Here is a 19,606-nt window from a genome sequence, read left to right on the forward strand (position 1 = left end):
TACTATCGGACCATTCACCCTTAATATTGACAGTAAAGTTAGAGGACATCCCTCCAAGAACGTATAGATGGAGATTAAACCCCATGTTACTTAAAAGGCAGGATTTTAGAGGATTTATTGAAAAACAAATTAAAATGTATTTTGAAATAAATACGGAATCAGTGGAAGATAAGTTTATACTATGGGATGCAATGAAAGCATTCATTAGAGGGCAAATAATAAGTTATGTAACCAAGATGAAGAAGGACTATAATCAGGAAACAGAGCAGTTGGAAAGGGAAATAGTAAATATAGAAAAAGAATTAGTAATGAAGGAAGATATAACTAAAAGAAGAGAATTGGTGGATAAAAAAATAAAATATGAAACACTACAAACATATAAGGTGGAGAAAAATATAATGAAGACAAAACAGAAATATTATGAACTAGGTGAAAAAGCGCACAAAATCCTAGCATGGCAGCTTAAGACAGAACAAGCTAAGAAAATGGTATTGGCATCAAGGAAAAAAGACAAACAAATTACATATAATCCAAAAGAAATTAAGGAAAACTTTAGAGAATTCTATGAACAATTATACCAAACTGAAAACGAAGGGAAAGAAGGGAAAATAGATGAATTTCTAACTAAAATTGAACTACCAAAACAACAAATAGAGGAACAAAATAAATTAACAGAGCCATTTGGAATAGTAGAAATACAAGAGATAATAAAAAAAATTACCAAATAATAAGACACCAGGAGAGGATGGATTCCCAATAGAATTCTATAAAACATTTAAAGACTTATTAATTCCGCCCCTCCTGGAAGTAATCAACCAGATTGATAAAACGCAAAGCTTACCAGATTCATGTAAAACAGCAATAATTACAGTAATACTAAAGCAAGGGAAAGATCCACTCGCACCAGCGTCATATAGACCAATATCTTTACTTAACACAGATTATAAGATAATAGCTAAATTATTAGCAAACAGATTAGCAGAGTATGTACCGAAAATGGTAAATCTAGACCAAACTGGATTTATCAAAAAAAGACGCACAACAGACAATATTTGTAAATTTATTAACTTAATTCATGCAGTAGAAGGGAATAAAGCACCAACAGTAGCAGTTGCTTTAGACGCAGAGAAGGCCTTTGACAGAGTAGAATGGAATTATTTGTTCAAAGTATTGCAAAAATTTAGTTTACCGGAGAAGTATATTAATTGGATTAAAGCATTATATAAGGGACCATTAGCGAAAGTGACAGTAAATGGACATGTATCAAAGCAATTTAACTTAAGCAGGTCAACACGACAGGGATGCCCACTATCACCTTTATTGTTTGCGTTAGCTATAGAACCACTAGTAGAATTGATAAGAACAGAAAATAATATAAAAGGGATACAAATAAAAGACAAGGAATATAAAATCAGTTTATTTGCGGATGATGTTATAGTATACTTAACAGAACCAGAACTATCAATAAAAGAATTATATAAGAAATTGAAGGAATATGGAGAAGTGTCGGGTTACAAGATCAACGTAAATAAAAGTGAAGCAATGCCTATGAATGATGCGGATTTCTCAAAATTTAAGAAAGAATCACCATTTAGATGGCAAATGCAAGCAATAAGATACCTAGGTGTACAAATAAACAAAAATCTCGGCCAACTATATAAACTCAATTATTATCCACTAATGAAAAAATTACAGAATGATTTAGAGCATTGGAAAGATTTACCATTAACACTAATAGGAAGGATAAACTGTATTAAAATGAACATTTTTCCAAGGATATTATACTTATTTCAGGCATTGCCAATACAACTGACAGAGAAATTCTTCAAGGAGTTAAAGAAAATAATAAGGAAACTTTTATGGAAAGGGGGGAAACCGAGGATAGCACTAGATAAATTAACAGAATGGTATAAACAAGGAGGCTTACAACTGCCAAACTTTAAAAATTATTATAGAGCCGCACAATTAAGATACCTATCAGATTTTTATCAAACAAGGGAAAAGCCAGATTGGACTAGATTAGAATTAGATAAAATAGGGGAAAAGATACCTGAACTCCATGGGATGAAAAATTGGTACAACGTAGGAGTTCTCCAGTATTACATCATCTACTCAATATTTGGAAGAAGATTCATGTAGAAAGGAATAAAACAAATTACCAATTACCAAAACTAATATTGACACAAAATCAGTTACTCCCTTTTACAATAGATAACCTTTCCTTTAGAGAATGGGAGAAAAAAGGGATTAAAAGAACAGAAAATTGTTTTTCAGGAAATAGATTATTATCCTTTGAACAAATGAAAGATAAATGCAATATAACTCAAGATACAGTGCTGGCATATTACCAATTGAGATCCTACTTGAAGGATAAATTAGGAAGCAGTTTGAGTTTGCCAGAGGGAAGTAACTTTGAATATGTGATTACAGATACAATGATAATCAAAAGATTTATAACAAATATGTATATTAAACTGCAAGAAAAGGAGAATGAGGAAACAAATGGTAAAACTAAACAAAAATGGGAACAGGATTTAAATATAAAGATAAAAAAGGAAACATGGGAGAAGTTATGCTCTGGAACGATGAGAAATACAATAAATACGAAGTTACGTATGATACAATATAACTGGATACACAGGCTATACATTACACCTCAAAAGTTAAATAAATGGGACCCAACAGTATCTGATAGATGTTTTCGATGTAAAAAAGAAATGGGAACAACAATTCATGCAATCTGGACATGTGAAAAAGTAGAAAAATTTTGGGAAGATCTCAATCAGATATTAAATAAAATAACAGAAAACAATATACCAAAGAATCCAGAGATCTTTCTCCTAAGTAACATAAAAAACAAAGAATTTGGAATTGATTTGGAGGATGCACAAAAAAGATTTGTTAAGATAGCTCTAGCCATAGCAAAAAAATGTATTATGTCAACCTGGAAATTGGAAGATAATTTGAAAATACAACAATGGTATATAGAAATGAATAAATGTATTCCATTAGTAAAAATAACATATAGTTTAAGAAATAATATTGAAATATTCGAACAAATATGAGAGCCTTATATTAAACACAATAGCGAAAACCTACCGGGGACAATCACTACCTAAGTTAACGGAAGGGAAAGGAAATGAAAAGAATGGACTCAGTGGAATTTCTGGTGTATTTTTATTGAATGACAACATTGTCTGAGTGGTTTAATGTATCCTAGATTTTATACCTTAAATGGACGGGAGGGGGGAGGTGGGGAGGGTGGGAGGGGAGGGGGGGGGGGAGAAAATGACATTGTATATGTGTGAAAAGGAAAAAATGTGTATCATGGTTAATGTGATTTATGGTGTGAAAAATAAAAAATTATAAAAAAAAAGAGAAACAAAAAAATCAGAAGCAAGATGTATCAGAAAGTCTCTGAATTCCAACAATGGAGGGGGGATTCTGGACTTCTTAACCCAAAGATCACAGTCAGTCCAGGTGGGCAGCAGAACCTTCACAGCGAGCTGTGGGTGATGGACACTGCCCCTGTGGTGGCCCCACAAAACTTTATATAATTTAAAAAGTTTTTAAAAAATATTTTATTTTGAGAAAACGGAGAATAATCAAAAAGAAAAAGATCGATATCCCCAATATTAACAATATTACAAATTTCGATCCGCACGTCGATATTAAAGAGAGAAAAAAGTCAACAAGTGATTCAATTAATTATAAAGAAAAAGTACAATGAAACGACAATGTTTTTGTTGAACTAAAGGGAGAAAATGAGACTAGAAATATGAGAGAGAGAGAACCCCCCCCCCCCCGAAACAAGAGAAGAAAACTAAGAAAAGGAAAAGATTGGCTTCACCGAGGATAAACCTCTCCCATCAAGGAAGCAGACTTGGGTACTCGGCACTGTGAGCACCGGTTGGGGAGTGGGGGGGGGGGGGGTGGGGAGAGATAGGAGGGGGGAATCATTAAAGATTTATCCTGATGTATCTTAGGAATGAATTCTTGAAAATACATCCTACCTGTTTCTATGGTTCTAGGTGATCTTTCCCAGGGGAACACGATGATGCATCTCTATCTTCCAGCGGCCCAAACCGAGTTGGGAATCAGATTTCCAAGTTACTGCTGTGCATTTCCTGGTTGAAGTGATCTTAAATGAATTTTACAGGGTTGACGCTAAGTGGGGGGGATCCGCGGGCATTTCCCCCTCCCCCCACCCCACCAATGAGGTGTGGTGTCCTCCCCTCTTACGATTGCGGCCATCCCTGCCTGCCCCTTCCTGCGTCAGTAGGAACCTCAGCTCGGGACCTCTCCACTCCCCACCAGCCGCGTCACGAGCGTGCGTCAAGCTTGATGCATTGATAAGAGCGCCCGCTTATCCCACCTCATTGACAGGTCACTCCTTGCCAGTAACCCCACCGCCTCTTTTTTTAGGTCTTGCGGCTTCTAAATTCCCCACTAAAAATAATCCAGGTACCTGAGGGTATTGATTTCCAGTAAAAAAAAATGTCCCAGGAGATTACCCAAATCTTCCCAGAAAGGCCTAAAGTTTTTAAATTTTAATCTCTGGGCAGCAAGGTTAGTGTAGCAGTTGGCGCAATGCTGTTATAGCGCCAGCCACCAGAATGGGGGTTGGGAACCACCAACATCTGTAAGGAATTTATACGTTCTCCCCACGTCTGAGTGGGTTTCTTCCAGGTGATCTGGTTTCCTCAAAATGTACCAGGGTTGTAGGTTAATTGGGTGTATTTGGATGGCATGGGCTTGTAGGCCGGAAGGGTGTATTATCTTGCTGAAGTCTATTGTTACGAGCCCAGAGGACCCCAAAACCCAGCAGCAATAGATATTCACCAAGACAAATGGTTACTTAAACAAAAGTTGCTTTTAATTATCTTTAAATATGAAAACAGAATCACACTTAACCTAACTTAACCCCCTTCTAATTCACGTGTGTAAGTTCAGAAAAGTTGTTTGGTTCACAGTCCAATCTCACTTCTCATTCCTCCAAGTTCACTGGTTGCAGGTAATTCTTATACTGGGCACAGAATTGAACATTTATAAAGTTCACCAGGCTTTGGTGCTTGAAAGGTAAATGGTTACCGCTCAGAAAGGTTCTTGTCGGCTTTCATAGAGAGATTTGTTGTTCCAACTGATTCCTTTTAAATCAGCCACTCCAGTGTCTTGCTGACAAAACTTGCCCCTTCAGGGTTCTCCGAATGATAACCTCTTTCTTTCAGTTCATCACAGAGTTCATTTCTATTTCGCTTATTCCAAGTGAAACATTAGACATCCAGTCCCCTCCTCTTGCATGAACCACAAGGGCTGTGACTGGGCCGTCTTCCACACTGGAGCTTCTTACCAGCTTTTCCTATTTCAGTTGGCTGACACTGGTCTCTCTCTCTCTCTCACTCACTCACTCACTCATTCACACACACACACACACACACCGCCAGCCAGTTTGACTCTCTCTGCTTGCAAAACCACATGAGCCTCTGTAGTCAATAGGGCACCAGCCTGCTCTTTCATTTGTTGCTTTTGGGTAAACAAGAACCCCTCTGTGATGTCTCTCGAGCACTCTTCAAAGCTCTTGCCAAGAGGTGTGAGAAGCCACTAAGTCTCCAGTATTTCAAATCAGATCTGTTTTAAAGTGTTTGTATGTGACTTACTCTAACAAACCTTTCCTAATTTATCTCCCGAAAACATATCTATACACTCTGTCACACTACATTTAAAAAAAAAATTAATTTAGAGGTACAGCGTGGTAACAGGCCCTTCTGGCCCACGAGTTGCCCAAATAACCTACTAACCCCGTACGATTTTGGCGGGTGGGAGGAAACCAGAGGACTCAGAGGAAACCCATGCAGGTCATGGGGTGAACGTCCAAATTCCTTACAGACAGCCCCGGATTTGAACCCGGGTTGCTGTCGCTGTGATAGCATTGTACCGACCGCTACACTAATCGTGACACACAAGTTGGGTCATGGCCTCCCTGCCCTTATGTTCTGTAACCTAGAGGTCGGTCTAGGTGTCCGAGGGACTGTTGACAATGTGCCCAATGTCTGGTGGAAGAGTCTGGGGGTTGCCAAGCAGAAGCTCCCCATCTCCCAGCTGTGGTCTGAGGGCTGAGTGCTGCAAAATGGGATTGGGTCCGAACAAATTCTTCCAAGGGAGCAGCACACTTGCTGGGCTAAATGGCCTCCTTTCGCATGCCTTGAGAAATCTTTGCTCAGGCTGAGTTAATCATCAAGGAGCTCGGTCCAGTGGATCCATGCTCGCTCGCTCATTGTCCCGATCTCCTGTATGCAGATTATCACCCTCCAAGTCACGGTAGGCCTCGCGGTTAGCACAATGCGATTACAGCGCCAGTGATCCGGCCCAGTCCGTAAGGAGTTTGTACATTCTCCCTGTGCCTCTGATGGCTTCCACTGAACACTCCAGGTTCCTCCCACCGGTCAAAACGTATGGGACCTCGTAGGTGAATTTGGGTATATGGGCGGCTTGGGCTCATTGGTTGGAAGGGCCTGTTACCAATTAAGGAGATGTGCTTCCATGAGAGCCCACGGGGACAGTTCCGGAGTGTTCCATTTGGCTTTTGTAACCAGTACTGTTTTTCTCTGTTCCAGCTATTAGAGTTAGAAAGCGACTTGTACTTCTCCAACATGGATGAATGGAATCGAACGGACATGGTGAACAATTACAGGCACGTTCAGGAGCTTGGGGAGAGAGAGGTCCTGATTTCGTTCCAAGGTGAGAGTGGAATGGAACTCCGCAGCTCTTTGCTGGGATGCCAAGTGGAATCATGGAATATTACAGCACAGAAAACAGGCCCCTTTGGTCCTTCTAGTCTGCGCCTAATCTAGTTTTTGCCTGGTCCCACTGACCTGTACCAAGTCCATAGCCCTTGTAGAGCTCGTCGAAAGAACCAAAGACTTGTTGATCCAAACCAAGGCTTTTATTAGCAAAAGACAGGAGCTCTTCACAGGTGGCTGACCAGTCCGGAATGATCCGACCTGGCTAGGGACACAACCCTTTAAGGCCCAGACAATAGGCGTGGCTTAGCTCTCAGCCAATCGCTGTAAGCACAGTCTAGATACAGTAACTATATACACTATGTACATTGGTGATAGATCTGTACTATCACATTCACCCCTTCTTGGAGAACTGACCCTGGAAAAAAAAAATGAGGGAGAGAATGAAAGGAAGGGGTAAGTCAAGGACTGTAGCGGTCAGGGGGTCTGACCATCCGGCGTGACCGCCGTGGTGCTGGGATTGGGGTCGCTGGCATGGTGTCGCCAGCTGGCTCGTCGGGTGCAACTGCTCCGTCGCTCAATTCCCCAGTCGTGTTGTCGGCAGGGTGGCCCGGGTCTTTGGGGTGCTGTTGGTCCTTCTGTTGCGGCACGGGGCCTGGGGAATAAAGAGTTGGGGAAGGTTGGGTTGGGGGGGTTTGCTGGGTCTACTGCGTGCTGAGCTAGGTCCCGCACCGAAACAGTGTCCTCCCGCCCGTCTGGGAACTCAACGTAGGCGTAATGTGGGTTCGCGTGGAGTAAAGTCACTCGGTCGACCAAGGGGTCATTCTTTCAGTGCCGGACGTGGCGTCACAAAAGGACGGGGCCAGGGACGGTGAGCCATGCCGGTAGAGTGGTTCCTGATTCGGATTTCCTCGGGAAAAGGAACATCCTTTCGTGGGGGGTGGCATTTGTTGCAGTACATAGGAGGGAGCGGATGGAGTGTAAGGCACTAGTGAGAATCTCCTGCCAGTGAGAGGTGGGGAGACCTTTAGACCAGAGAGCCAGTGTAACCGCTCTCCATATGGTGGCATTCTCCCTCTCGACCTGGCCGTTACCGCATGGGTATAGCTCGTGGTCCTGCTTGAAGCGATACCACACTGGTACTGTTGCAGCTCCGCGCTCATGAATGAGGACCCCCTGTCACTGTGGATGGAATTGGGGTATCCGAAAATGGCGAAAATACTGTGAAGGGCCTGTATCACAGAGGTGGCAGTGGTGTCTGGGCAGGGCACAGCGAACGGGAAGCGGGAGTACTCGTCGATGGCCGTAAGGATGTAGGTATTACGATTGGTCGACGGTAGGGGCCCCTTAAAGTCTACGCTAAGACGCTCGAAGGGGCGGGTGGCTTTGATAACGTGGGAGTTATCCGGACAGAAGAAGTGGGGCTTGCATTCAGCGCACACCGAACAGGCTCGGGTTATGGAGCGGATCTCCTCGACTGTGTAGGGTAGGTTGCGCACCTTGACAAAGTGGGCAAACCTAGTGACCCCTGGATGACAGAGCGCCTCATGGAGTTTCTGTAGTCTGTCCAGCTGTATGCTGGCGCACGTCCCCCTGGAGAGCGCGTCAGGCGGGTCGTTGAGCTTACCAGGCCGGTACAGGATGTCATAGTTAAAGGTGGAGAGTTCGATTCTCCATCTGGCGATTTTGTCGTTTTTTATCTTACCACGCTAGGTGTTGCTGAACATGAAGGAGACCGCGCGTTGATCAGTCAACAGTGTAAAGTGCCTCCCAGCGAGGTAATGTCTCCAACGACGCACTGCTTCAACTATGGCCTGGGCCTCTTTCTCGATCGAGGAATGTCTACTCTCCAGACCCTGGAAGGTTCTGGAGAAGAAGGCTACAGCCCGACCGGCCTGGTTCAAGGTGGCTGCCAGGGCGAAGTCGGATGCATCGCTCTCGACTTGAAACGGGACAGACTCATCGATCGCGTGCAGCGTCGCAGCAGCGATGTCGGATTTGATTCGATCGAAAGCCACTGTGGCTTCGGTCGAGAGGGGAAAGGAGGTGGTCTTGATAAGAGGACGCGCCTTGTCGGCATAGTGTGGAACCCATTGGGCGTAATACAAGAAAAGGCCCAGGCAGCATTTGAGAGCTTTCTGGGTATGGGGGAGGGGGGGGGGGGGTAAGTCCATTAGGGGACGCATGCGGTTAGGATCTGGCATGACTATCCTGTTCTCCACCACACAACCTAGAATAGCGAGTCGTGTGGTCCGGAAGACACACTTGTCCAAATTGTAAGTCAGGTTCAGCTGACGGGCAGTTTGAAGAAATTTGTCTAGGTTGGCGTCGTGGTCCTGCGTGTCATGGCCGCAGATGGTGATATTGTCCAGATACGGGAAGGTAGCGGTTAGCCCGTTCTGGTCCACCATCCTGTCCATTTCCCGCTGGAAGACCGCGACACCATTCGTGACCCCGAATGGTACCCTGAGAAATTGATATAGCCGCCCATTCGCTTCAAAGGCCATGAATGGTCGGTCCTCGCAGCGGATCGGGAGCTGGTGGTAGGCCGAACGTAGGTCAATGGTGGAGAAAATGCGGAATTGGGCGATCTGGTTCACCACATCCGTGATGCATGGCAGGGGTTACGCATCCAGGAGCGTGAAGCGGTTAATGGTCTGGCTATAGTCGACCACCATCTGTAGTTTTTCCCCGTTCTTGACAACCACCACCTGGGCTCTCCAGGGGCTTGAACTGGGTTCGATGATGCCCTCATCCAGCAATCTACGCACCTCACTCCTAATGAATTGCCTGTTTTCGTAACTATATTGCCGACTTTTGGTGGCCACAGGCTTCCAGCCAGGGGTGAGGTTTGCGAAGAGTGCTGGCGGGGCAACCCGGAGTGTGGAAAGGCCGCAGGATTGGCCCCGGGGCAGGGTTGCTCGGGTGCTTCGGGGGTGGGGCGATGGCAGACCGAGAGGGTGGCGTGGGGTCCCCCAAAGTGTAGGGACACCGTTCGGAACTGACACTGGAATCCCAGCAACACTGGGGCGCACAATTGGGGAAGGATGAATAATTTGAAGTGGGTGACCGTTACGCCCTGTACTTCCAGCGTGGCGATGCAATACCCCTTTATCCCATTTGAGTGTGATCTCGTCGCTAATGAGATCCTGTGGGTAGTGGGGATAATGTCAAGTCCCCAACGGAGAGCCAGATCTGGCTGGATAAAACTGTCAATTGACCCAGAGTCAAATAAGCAATTGCTGTAGTGTCCATGCACTTTAATCAGTTCCATTGCTCTGGTGAGGGGATGAGAGCATTGCTGGTTTAGTGTTATTAAAGCAGTTGACAGGGGAGTTTTGCGCGATGACGTCACACAACGGGATGACATCACGCAACGGGATGACGTAGTCAACGCTCGAGGAGCAGGTTGGAGGACCTCCCGGAAGTGCTGTTGTGGCAGCGTCGGAGGGTGAATGGTAAGTAGTGGGGTTTGTAGTTGCTCGCGATTGGCGGTGGGTAGGTCGTTGGTCGCGGCGGTCGGGCCCTGGTGGTCATCGGTGATGGACGCTAGGGTGAGTACTTGGTTGACCGCGGGGGTGGCTGTGGCGGCGGCAGCAGCGGCGGTAGCGTCGGCCCCGGGGGCGTCTGTGGCGGCGGCGGCAGCAGCGGCGGTAGCATCGAGTGTTCCGCACAGGGGCGAGAGGCGGGCCAACACCATGGTTGCGAGGGTGGGCTGCCCCTTCCGGGTCCGGCGTCTCCGTGACGTCAGGCGTTGCCGTGCAGAGGAGCCCTCGCTCTCATTGGACGAGAGCTCTGGGGAAGAAGAGTTTGAATGGGATAGTGGTGGTTGGGCTTCACACGAGGCACTGTGTTTGCCGGAGGCCATTTTAGACCTACAGACTGCAGCAAAGTGTCCGTTTTTAAGGCACTTCTGGCACCTGACTTTTCTTGCTGGGCACTGGGATCTGCTGTGTTTGTCCCTCCCGCAGAAATAACATTTTGGGTTCGCAGGGGGCAGGGTAGCAGCAGCCGACAGGCCGTCAGTGGTAGGGTAGAAGGGCACTCTACTCACATCAGAACGTGGGGTCCAGACCCTAGAGAACTCGTTGGACTTTAAGGCTGCATCCTCCATTGTGATTGCAATCCGGGCCACGTCCTCTAGTTTTTCTACCCCTTGCTCGAGCAAGCGCAGCCTCACTTCGTTCGATCGGAGCCCGGCCACATAGGCATCCCGGACGAGATCATTTGTGATCTCGGCAGCAGTTTTGTCCACACAGTTACAGTCCTTGCCCAATGCCTTTAATACTTGTAAATATGCCCTGCTGGACTCGCCGGGCTGTTGCTTCCTCGACGCAAGCACGAGCCGGGCAAGAACTCTGTTCATCGGTTGATCATACAGTTCTTTCAGTACCTTTATGGCTGCAGTGTAAGTGGTCTCATCCTGGATGTTCTCGTAGACTCTCAAGGACACCATAGACAGCAATGCTGTTAGACGCTGGTTATCCTCCTCCACCTCAATGAGTCTCAGGAAGTTTTCAAAGTTCAGCAGCCAGAACTTAAAGACTTTGAAGGCTGTAGCTGACTGTGGGTCGATGTCAAGTTTTTCTGGCCGAGTTAAACGCTCCATCCCTTTCAAAAAAAATTCTTTTTTTGCTAATAAAATTGTAGAGCTCATCGAAAGAACCAAAGACTGGTTGATCCAAACCAAGGCTTTTATTAGCAAAAGACAGGAGCTCTTCACAGGTGGCCGACCAGTCCGGAATGATCCGACCTGGCTAGGGACACAACCCTTTAAGGCCCAGACAATAGGCGAGGCTTAGCTCTCAGCCAATCGCTGTAAGCACAGTCTAGATACAGTAACTATATACACTATGTACATTGGTGATAGATCTGTACTATCACAGCCCTCCCATCCATGTACCTGTCCAAATTCTTCTTAAATGTTAAAATTGAGTCTGCATTCATTCAGCTGGCAGCTCATTCCACCTTCCCACCCCTCTCTGTGTGAAGAAGTTCCCCCTAAATGTTTCCCCTTTCACCCTTAACCCATGTCCTCTGGTTTGTACCTCACCTACCCTCAGTGGAAAAAGCAGACCTAGATTTCTTCTTTTCTTCTTTGGCTTGGCTTCGCGGACGAAGATTTATGGAGGGGGTAAAAGTCCACGTCAGCTGCAGGCTCGTTTGTGGCTGACAAGTCCGATGCGGGACAGGCAGACACGGTTGCAGCGTCTGTATCCCACATAATTTTGTTAACCTCCATCTATGCTCCTGAGAATAAAGTCCTAACCTGTTTAACCTTTCCCTGTAACTCAGTTCCTGAAGTCCGGGAAACATCCTAATAAGTTTTCTCTCCAATCTTTCCGTCTTATTGATATTATTTTCTGCAGTTTGGTGACCAAAACTGCACACAACACTCCAAATTTGGCCTCACCAAATTCTTGTAGAATTTCACCATAACGTCCCGATTCCTACACTCAATACTTGATTTACGAAGGGGCAAGATGCCAGAATTTCTCTTTACGACACTATCCACCTGTGACGACACTTTCAGGGAATTATGTACCTGTATTCCCAGATCCCTCTGTCCTACTACACTCCTCAGTGCTGTAACATTTACTTTCTTGGTGTGCCCTTCCAAAATGCAACACCTCACACTTGTCTGCATTAAATTCCACCTGGTATTTTTCAGCCCATTTTACCAGCTGGTCCAGATCCCTCTGTAAGCTTTGAAAACCTTCACTGTCCTCAACCTCCAATCTAAGTGTCATCTGTGAACATGCTGATCTATTCTACCATATTATCATCCAGATCATTCATGTAAATGACCAGCCTCGTGGTCCAGCACCGATCCCTGAGGCACACCACGAGATTACCGAGCACCTGAACCTTCCTGACTAACCTCTCCTGCGGGACCTTGTCAAAGGCCTTACTAAGGAGAATGGTAAATTCCTGCCATTACGTTGTGATGGGGGGGGGGGGGGGGGGAATGTTGATAACACTTTCCTTTGGAAGTCACAGTCCTCGCCCACACTAAATGGCCCTTCGATCCACTTCGTCCATGCCGTCCCTGCATCCTCCCATTCATTCTGATCTCAAGCCAGCCTGTGTAATTCTACGTTTGAAATGGGAGCAGGAGTCGGCCATCCGGCCCATCAAGTCTGCTCCGCCATTCAGTGAGATCATGGCTGATCTGATGATTGGCTCATCTCCACCTTGCTGCCTTTTCCCCATATCCCTTAATTCCCCCACAATGTAAAAATCTACCCAACATTGATGTCACCTCCACTGCTTCAATGGTCAGCGAATTCCACAGATTCACCACCCACTGGGAAAAGCAGTTCCTCCTCATCTCTGTCCCCAATCTACTACCCTAAATCTTGAGGCTATGCCCCCTAGTTCTGGTCTCCCCCACCAATGGGAACAACTTACCTACCTCTATCTTCTTAATGCCTTTTATAATTTTTTGTTTCTATAAAATTCCCTCTCATTCCTCTAAACAATTTAGGAGAAGAATTCTCCTCTGATTCCCCTCTCCCCAAATTCTACCCCTCACCTACCCACCAGGGGCAATTTACAGCAGATACCAAACCCCATTACAATGTGGAAGGAAACCAGAGCACCCACACAGTCACATCATGCAGACTCCACACAGACAGGGCCAAAGGCTGAGATTGAACCTGAGTCACTGGATATATGACAGACCCGCTTTGCCACTCTTTGATGCTTTCTGCTCAGGCCCAAAATCACAGTCAACACCGGCCAGGGAAAGTCATGGTCAACGGCGGCCAGGGAAAGTCACGATCAACGCCGGCCAGGGAGGTGCAATGAGAGAGTTGGGAATGATCACCAGTAATGGCAATGATTGGAACTATCAATAGTTCTTATGAGAGTTGGTTGTCAGTCACAAGGATTTGGGGGTGGTTTCAGTAATAGGAGCGGTCACCAATAATTGTGGAAGGAGGGGATGGTTGAAAGACATTGGGGGAGGTGGGAGAGGTTGCCAGTAATTGGGTCCCAAGTAGTTGGGAGAGGTGGTAGTCTATGGTCAACAGTAATAGGGACATTCATTAGTGATGAAGAGCAGTGGGGTGAGGTCAGCAGCAACTGGGATGTTGGGACAGGTATCTGGGATATTGCGGAGAGGTCACTGGTATGTGGGATGTTGGGGAGAGGTCACTGGTATCTGGGATATAGCGGAGAGGTCACTGGTATCTGGGATGTTGGCGAGAGGTCACTGGTATCTGGGATATAGGGGAGAGGCCACTGGTATCTGGGATGTTGGCGAGAGGTCACTGGTATCTGGGATATAGGGGAGAGGCCACTGGTATCTGGGATGTTGGCGAGAGGTCACTGGTATCTGGGATATAGGGGAGAGGCCACTGGTAACTGGGATTTTGGAGAGAGGCCACTGATATCTGGGATGTTGGGGAGAGGCCACTGGTAACTGGGATGTTGGGGAGAGGCCACTGGTAACTGGCATGTTGGGGTGAGGACACTGGTATCTGGGATGTTGGCGAGAGGTCACTGGTAACTGGGATGTTGATGAGAGGTCACTGGTATCTGGGATGTTGGCGAGAGGCCACTGGTATCTGGGATGTTGGGGAGAGGTCACTGGTATCTGGGATGTTGGCGAGAAGTCACTGGTATCTGGGATGTTGGGGAGAGGTCACTGGTAACTGGGATGTTGGGGAGAGGTCACTGGTATCTGGGATGTTGGCGAGAGGTCACTGGTAACTGGGATGTTGATGAGAGGTCACTGGTAACTGGGATGTTGGGGAGAGGTCACTGGTATCTGGGATGTTGATGAGAGGTCACTGGTATCTGGGTTGTTGGCGAGAGGTCACTGGTAACTGGGATGTTGGCGAGAGGTCACTGGTAACTGGGATGTTGATGAGAGGTCACTGGTATCTGGGATGTTGGCGAGAGGCCACTGGTATCTGGGATGTTGGGGAGAGGTCACTGGTAACTGGGATGTTGGGGAGAGGTCACTGGTATCTGGGATGTTTGTGAGAGGTCACTGGTAACTGGGATGTTGATAAGAGGTCACTGGTAACTGGGATGTTGGGGAGAGGTCACTGGTATCTGGGATGTTGATGAGAGGTCACTGGTATCTGGGTTGTTGGCGAGAGGTCACTGGTAACTGGGATGTTGGCGAGAGGTCACTGGTAACTGGGATGTTGATGAGAGGTCACTGGTATCTGGGATGTTGGCGAGAGGTCACTGGTAATGAAAGAGTTAGAGAGTGAATCACTGGGAGTTGTGGGTGCTTTGCAGAAACTAGGGGAAGTGGGGAGGGTTCAGAGAAGATTGAAGAAGGAAATGTTGAACAGACTCGGGCTTTATTCCCTTGGTGCACAGGTGGATGAGAGATAATCTCATGTAAAAATCACAAGGGGGATCAATCCAGAAATAGGGGAAACAGTAACCAGAGGACCCAGGTTTAAGGTGAGCGGGCTGGGGGGGAGAGATTTAATGGGTACCCGAGGGGTACTGAGGGCAGTGGGCGTACGGAGCCCTCTGCTAGAGGAGGTGCGGGAAGCAAATGTTTAGGAAGGAAATTGGATGGATACAAAGATAGGATGGGTTCAGAACAAAATTTGCTTTCATCTACCATAAGGCGGATAGATTCACCATCAGCAGAATTTCCTGAAGTGCTTCTGACTCCTCCCCCCTCCTGAGTGTCTGTGGATTCCCCACCAGTGCCTCCCCCAGTCTCTGCAGCCATGCACACCAAACTATCAGCCACCGGATGGGGTCGATGCCAGAACAAGGGATAGTCGGGGGGAGGGGGGGCGTTGTGTGAACAGCCCCATTCGTTAAGTAAGGGAGAGGGGGTGCTGGTGACGCTTACCCACTCTGAGATGGTGGCTGAAGGCGCTACTTTTATTGCGTGGAGAGTCGCTGGACACACGCATGGGCGTGTCTGATGAGGAGGGGTTGGGGGGGGACACAGCACCTCACAAGGGTGGGGGGGGAGAGCCCATGGCCGTGAACGACCCCCCCCACCCCTTGGCGCTGACCCTGCGGGGTGGGGGAGCCTCTCTGCTTTCTGGTCCTCTGCTTCCCCGGAGTGTGCCACCCCTTCCGAAGCCAGGCCCTTCCTTGGGCCCTGAGCCACTGTCGGCAGAGCCCTGCATCTCCTCCCTCTCCATGGGTCTGCTGCTGCCATTTCGTGCTCTGGGATCAAATTCCGTTCTAAAATGGATTGAATATTAACCAGCGTGTTGTAAATATTGTTTGTTCCCCCCCCCCCCACAGAGTCTGTAAACGTGGACCACAGTCTGACACCAGGTAAGGAGCGTTTCACCGACTGCCTCTACTCCTATGATCCCTCTCTGGGTTACTCTGTGACCTGGGCGGCCACCTGCTACAGAACTGGCGAGGTGGGTGCCTGGATCTCCTCCCTGTCCTGGCTGGTGTCAGTCACACCCTGTAAATCGCTGGTGCTGCCTGGAGATCAGGAGGGTGCATTGATTTTGGTGCTCCCGAGGGAGATCCGTGCGAGGAGGGCGCACAAACATCAATCGCTCCGGCCTCTGCTCAGTCCCTTCCCCTCCCCTCCTTCCTTCTCCATTCAAAGAGCTACCCCCTCTCCCATCACTTCTCAGATTTTATTCTCCTCCCCTCGCCCCTTCCTCCTCTCCCCAGCCTCAGGCCTGAAACGTTGGACGCATCGTGCCCCGTTTTCTCCAGCTTGTTTGTGTATAAACTTTAATAACTCTGTCTGCTGTGGGAAACGGATGCTGCCCTGTGGTAATTGTGGGCTCTTTCTCTACAGGAGTCATCCTAATCATTGTTTTAACCTGCGGGGTGGCTGTTGCCATCATTCTCTCAGTGACTCTCCTCTTACTCAAGAAAAGGTATGTCTTTCTGGTCTGCCCTGGATGAATGTGTCCCAGCCTTCTCCATTTTGCTCAGTACCTCCACCATCTTCCGCCCTCCGCTCCCCCATTCCCCCACCTGCCTCATCCCACCGGCCACCATTCCCACCCATTCCCCCGCCCACCAACCCCATCCCACAGCCCTCCCCACCCCCCTCCCACTCAACCCACCCCACCACTCATCCCATCCCCCCACCCTCCCCATCCCCTGCACACCTTCCCCACCCTCCCTAATCCCCCTGCCTACTCCACCCTCCTCCATCCCCCCCGCCTGCCCTCCCCTCCATTAAAGAGCTTTCTTCCCCATGTGCCATCCCTTGGCAGTTGCAGTCATGGGGTGGGAGTGCAGGGCAGCAGGAGGCATGAAGTCAGGGAAACCATAGGGGAATCACAGCTGAAGACGCACAGGTTAGGGGGATGGTGATGGATGGTGGTGGGAGGGTGGCAGACAGTGGAGGGGAGAGGTAAGGTGACGGACGGTGGGGGGGGGGGAGAGGCAAGGTGATGGACGGTGGGGGACGGACGGTGGGGGGTGGTTGAGGGGTGATGGACGGTGGAGTGTGGGTGGGGGGTGGCAGATGGTGGAGGGTAGAGGTGAGGTGACAGATGGTCAGTGGGGGAAGTTGGGGAGATCAAGGACAGTGCAGGGGAGGGTGGGAGGTCATGTGGTTTTGCAAGCAGAGAGAGTCAAACAGGCTTTCTCTCAGTCTCAGTGTGAGAGAGAGAGAGAGAGACACACACACACACACACACACACACACACACAGATCACTTGTACAGTGTTGAACAAGAAGCCCTAGTGTTGAAGATGGCCTAGTCACAGCCCTTGTGATTCATGCAAGAGCAAAGGACTGGCTGTCTAAGGTTTCACTTGGAATAAGAGAAACTAAAAGGAACCTAGTGGTGACCTGAAAGAAAGGGGTTATCATCTGGAGAACCCTGAAGGGGGCAAGTTTTGTCAGCAAGACACTGGGGTGACGCCTGGTCCTCTTTCACTCCTCTTCCACCTTCACTGGGTTCCATTTAATCAGCCACTGGATAATTCTCTCCTTAACGTTCCTCCCACAACTGTCAGCTTCTTGTCTCATTCCCCTGCTGCTGGTGTGGACGAGCTGTGCCCAACTGGGGTCAATATTGCGCCGTTTAGCACAGCCCCTGCATGTTGTCACCACCTCGGTGTGGGGCATTTCCTGGGCATTGTGGAGGCAAAGCTGACATCTGATGGAATGACGCTGAGCTATTGACCCGCCGAGGCCTCCAGCAGATTGTGTTTGGCTTCAGATTCCTCCATCTGTGTGCGTTCAGTTGACTGAACTGTAGAATTGTTTATTGTCACGTGCACTTATAAACTCCTCAAGTCCAGACAACATCCCATGATTGGTTTCTCCTTGTCTCTGCAGAGCCGGTAAAATTGAGGAGAGGGCGGTGATTTACGAGGCAGCGTTGGCTGCAGATGAACCCTCACAAGCCTGACCTGGGATCGGACCGGGAGTGGCTGCTGCTCAAAATATCCACACACGTTTATTGGGGGGCAGCACAGATTCTTGGATTAAGATGAACTTTTAGCAGCTGTGATATCTGTGTCAACCTTTGCTGAGTTCTGGGCACAGTTCAATGAATTTGTTTCAGATGTTCTGTGGCAATGAGAATTTTTCATGTACTTATTTTGACATCGAACTTTACAGCAGAGCGCAGGCCCTTCAGCCCATTTAAGCCTACTCCACAATAATCTCACCCTTCCCTCCATCACACCCATAACCATGTCTTTTTTAAAATAGTTTATTTAAAATTTTAAAATCACATAACATAACATTAATTACAGTGTCTTAATATAAACATAACGTGATTAGATTTTTTAAAACACCCCAATCTCCCTACTAGTACCCTCCTGTATTGGGAAGGGTTGTGGCTGTCATGTGACAGCACTGCCCCCCTACCTAGTTGGAGGACCCACCAGCTGCCAATCAAGGTTTGGTTCCGCCCCACCTGTTAGTTCACACCTTGCTGTTGGGCACATGTAAATTACCTGGACTGCACTCTCCTGCCTGCCACAACACCTCCCTCCTCCCTTACCAACCTACAAAGAAAAGAGAAAGATCATCAGTAAATACAATCGCATTTGAACTTCTTGGCTGCGGAAGCGAGAAGTCCACCAAAGTCTATTGAAACATCCCTACTGTATCAGCCTCTTCTGCAGCCCCCACGACTCTGCGTTATTAAAAAAAAAATCCTTCCTCCAATGTCTCCTCTGAACTTTCCTCCACTCACGTTAAACAGATGTCCTCTGGTCTTGGGCATTTGCTGCCTTGGGAATATCCCATCCCATCTATCCGTGCCCTGTTACCTCCCTGAATACATGGATTATATTCCATTTGTACTTCCCTGTCCCAAGAACTCTTGTCTTGCAGTTTTACCTCCCTCTCAATCACCCTGATTTTTTTTTTCATCTATCTCTTTATTTTACATTTTTGTTTTAAAAATGAATGACTAAAATATAGAACCTACAATATCACTGCACTGGACAGGCCCCTCAGTGCAGTTGGTGTAGCATTGAGCACAACAGCAGAGAGCAGGACTGGGGTTCAAAACCCACAAGTTTGTACGTTCTCCCCTGTCTGCGTGGATTTCCCCCAGTCTGTGGCCGGCCTCTCCGATGTAGAGAAGGCCACAAAGGGAGCACCGGATGCGGTAAACAAGTCCTGTGGGTATACAGGTTACTTCATATGTAAGGCCTGCTTGGGTGAGGGAGGAGGTGTGGGCACAGGGGAAGGTGCCCATGGTGGGGAGAGGGGAGGGAGGGATGAGTGCATGAGGGAGCAGCCCCTGCGAAAGGCTGAGAGGGGAGGAGACCAGATTAGAAATCAAATCTGAAAATGTACACCAAGAGGCAGAGGATAAGAAATGAGTACGAAATGAGGGGTTGTAGGTTAATGAGCAGCACGGGTCTCAGTGGCCAGATCGGCTTCTACCAATTTGTAAATAAACAAAATGTCAAAATTGAAA

The 19,606-nt window shown here is 47.8% G+C and overlaps 1 protein-coding gene across 1 annotated transcript in view; it reads left to right on the forward strand.

The window, feature by feature from the left end:
• The window catches only part of ca12 (carbonic anhydrase XII), a 54,857-nt gene extending 35,251 nt beyond the window's left edge, over positions 1 to 19,606 (forward strand). Inside the window, exons 7-10 of the mRNA XM_069902911.1 lie at positions 6,615 to 6,738; positions 15,981 to 16,013; positions 16,501 to 16,582; positions 18,004 to 19,606. Coding sequence (XP_069759012.1) covers positions 6,615 to 6,738; positions 15,981 to 16,013; positions 16,501 to 16,582; positions 18,004 to 18,076 — 312 coding nt within the window. The 3' untranslated portion in view covers positions 18,077 to 19,606. The remainder of the gene's footprint in view (positions 1 to 6,614; positions 6,739 to 15,980; positions 16,014 to 16,500; positions 16,583 to 18,003) is intronic.

Source organism: Narcine bancroftii, chromosome 11 (genome assembly GCF_036971445.1).
Source record: "Narcine bancroftii isolate sNarBan1 chromosome 11, sNarBan1.hap1, whole genome shotgun sequence".
NCBI classification, from domain to species: domain Eukaryota; kingdom Metazoa; phylum Chordata; class Chondrichthyes; order Torpediniformes; family Narcinidae; genus Narcine; species Narcine bancroftii.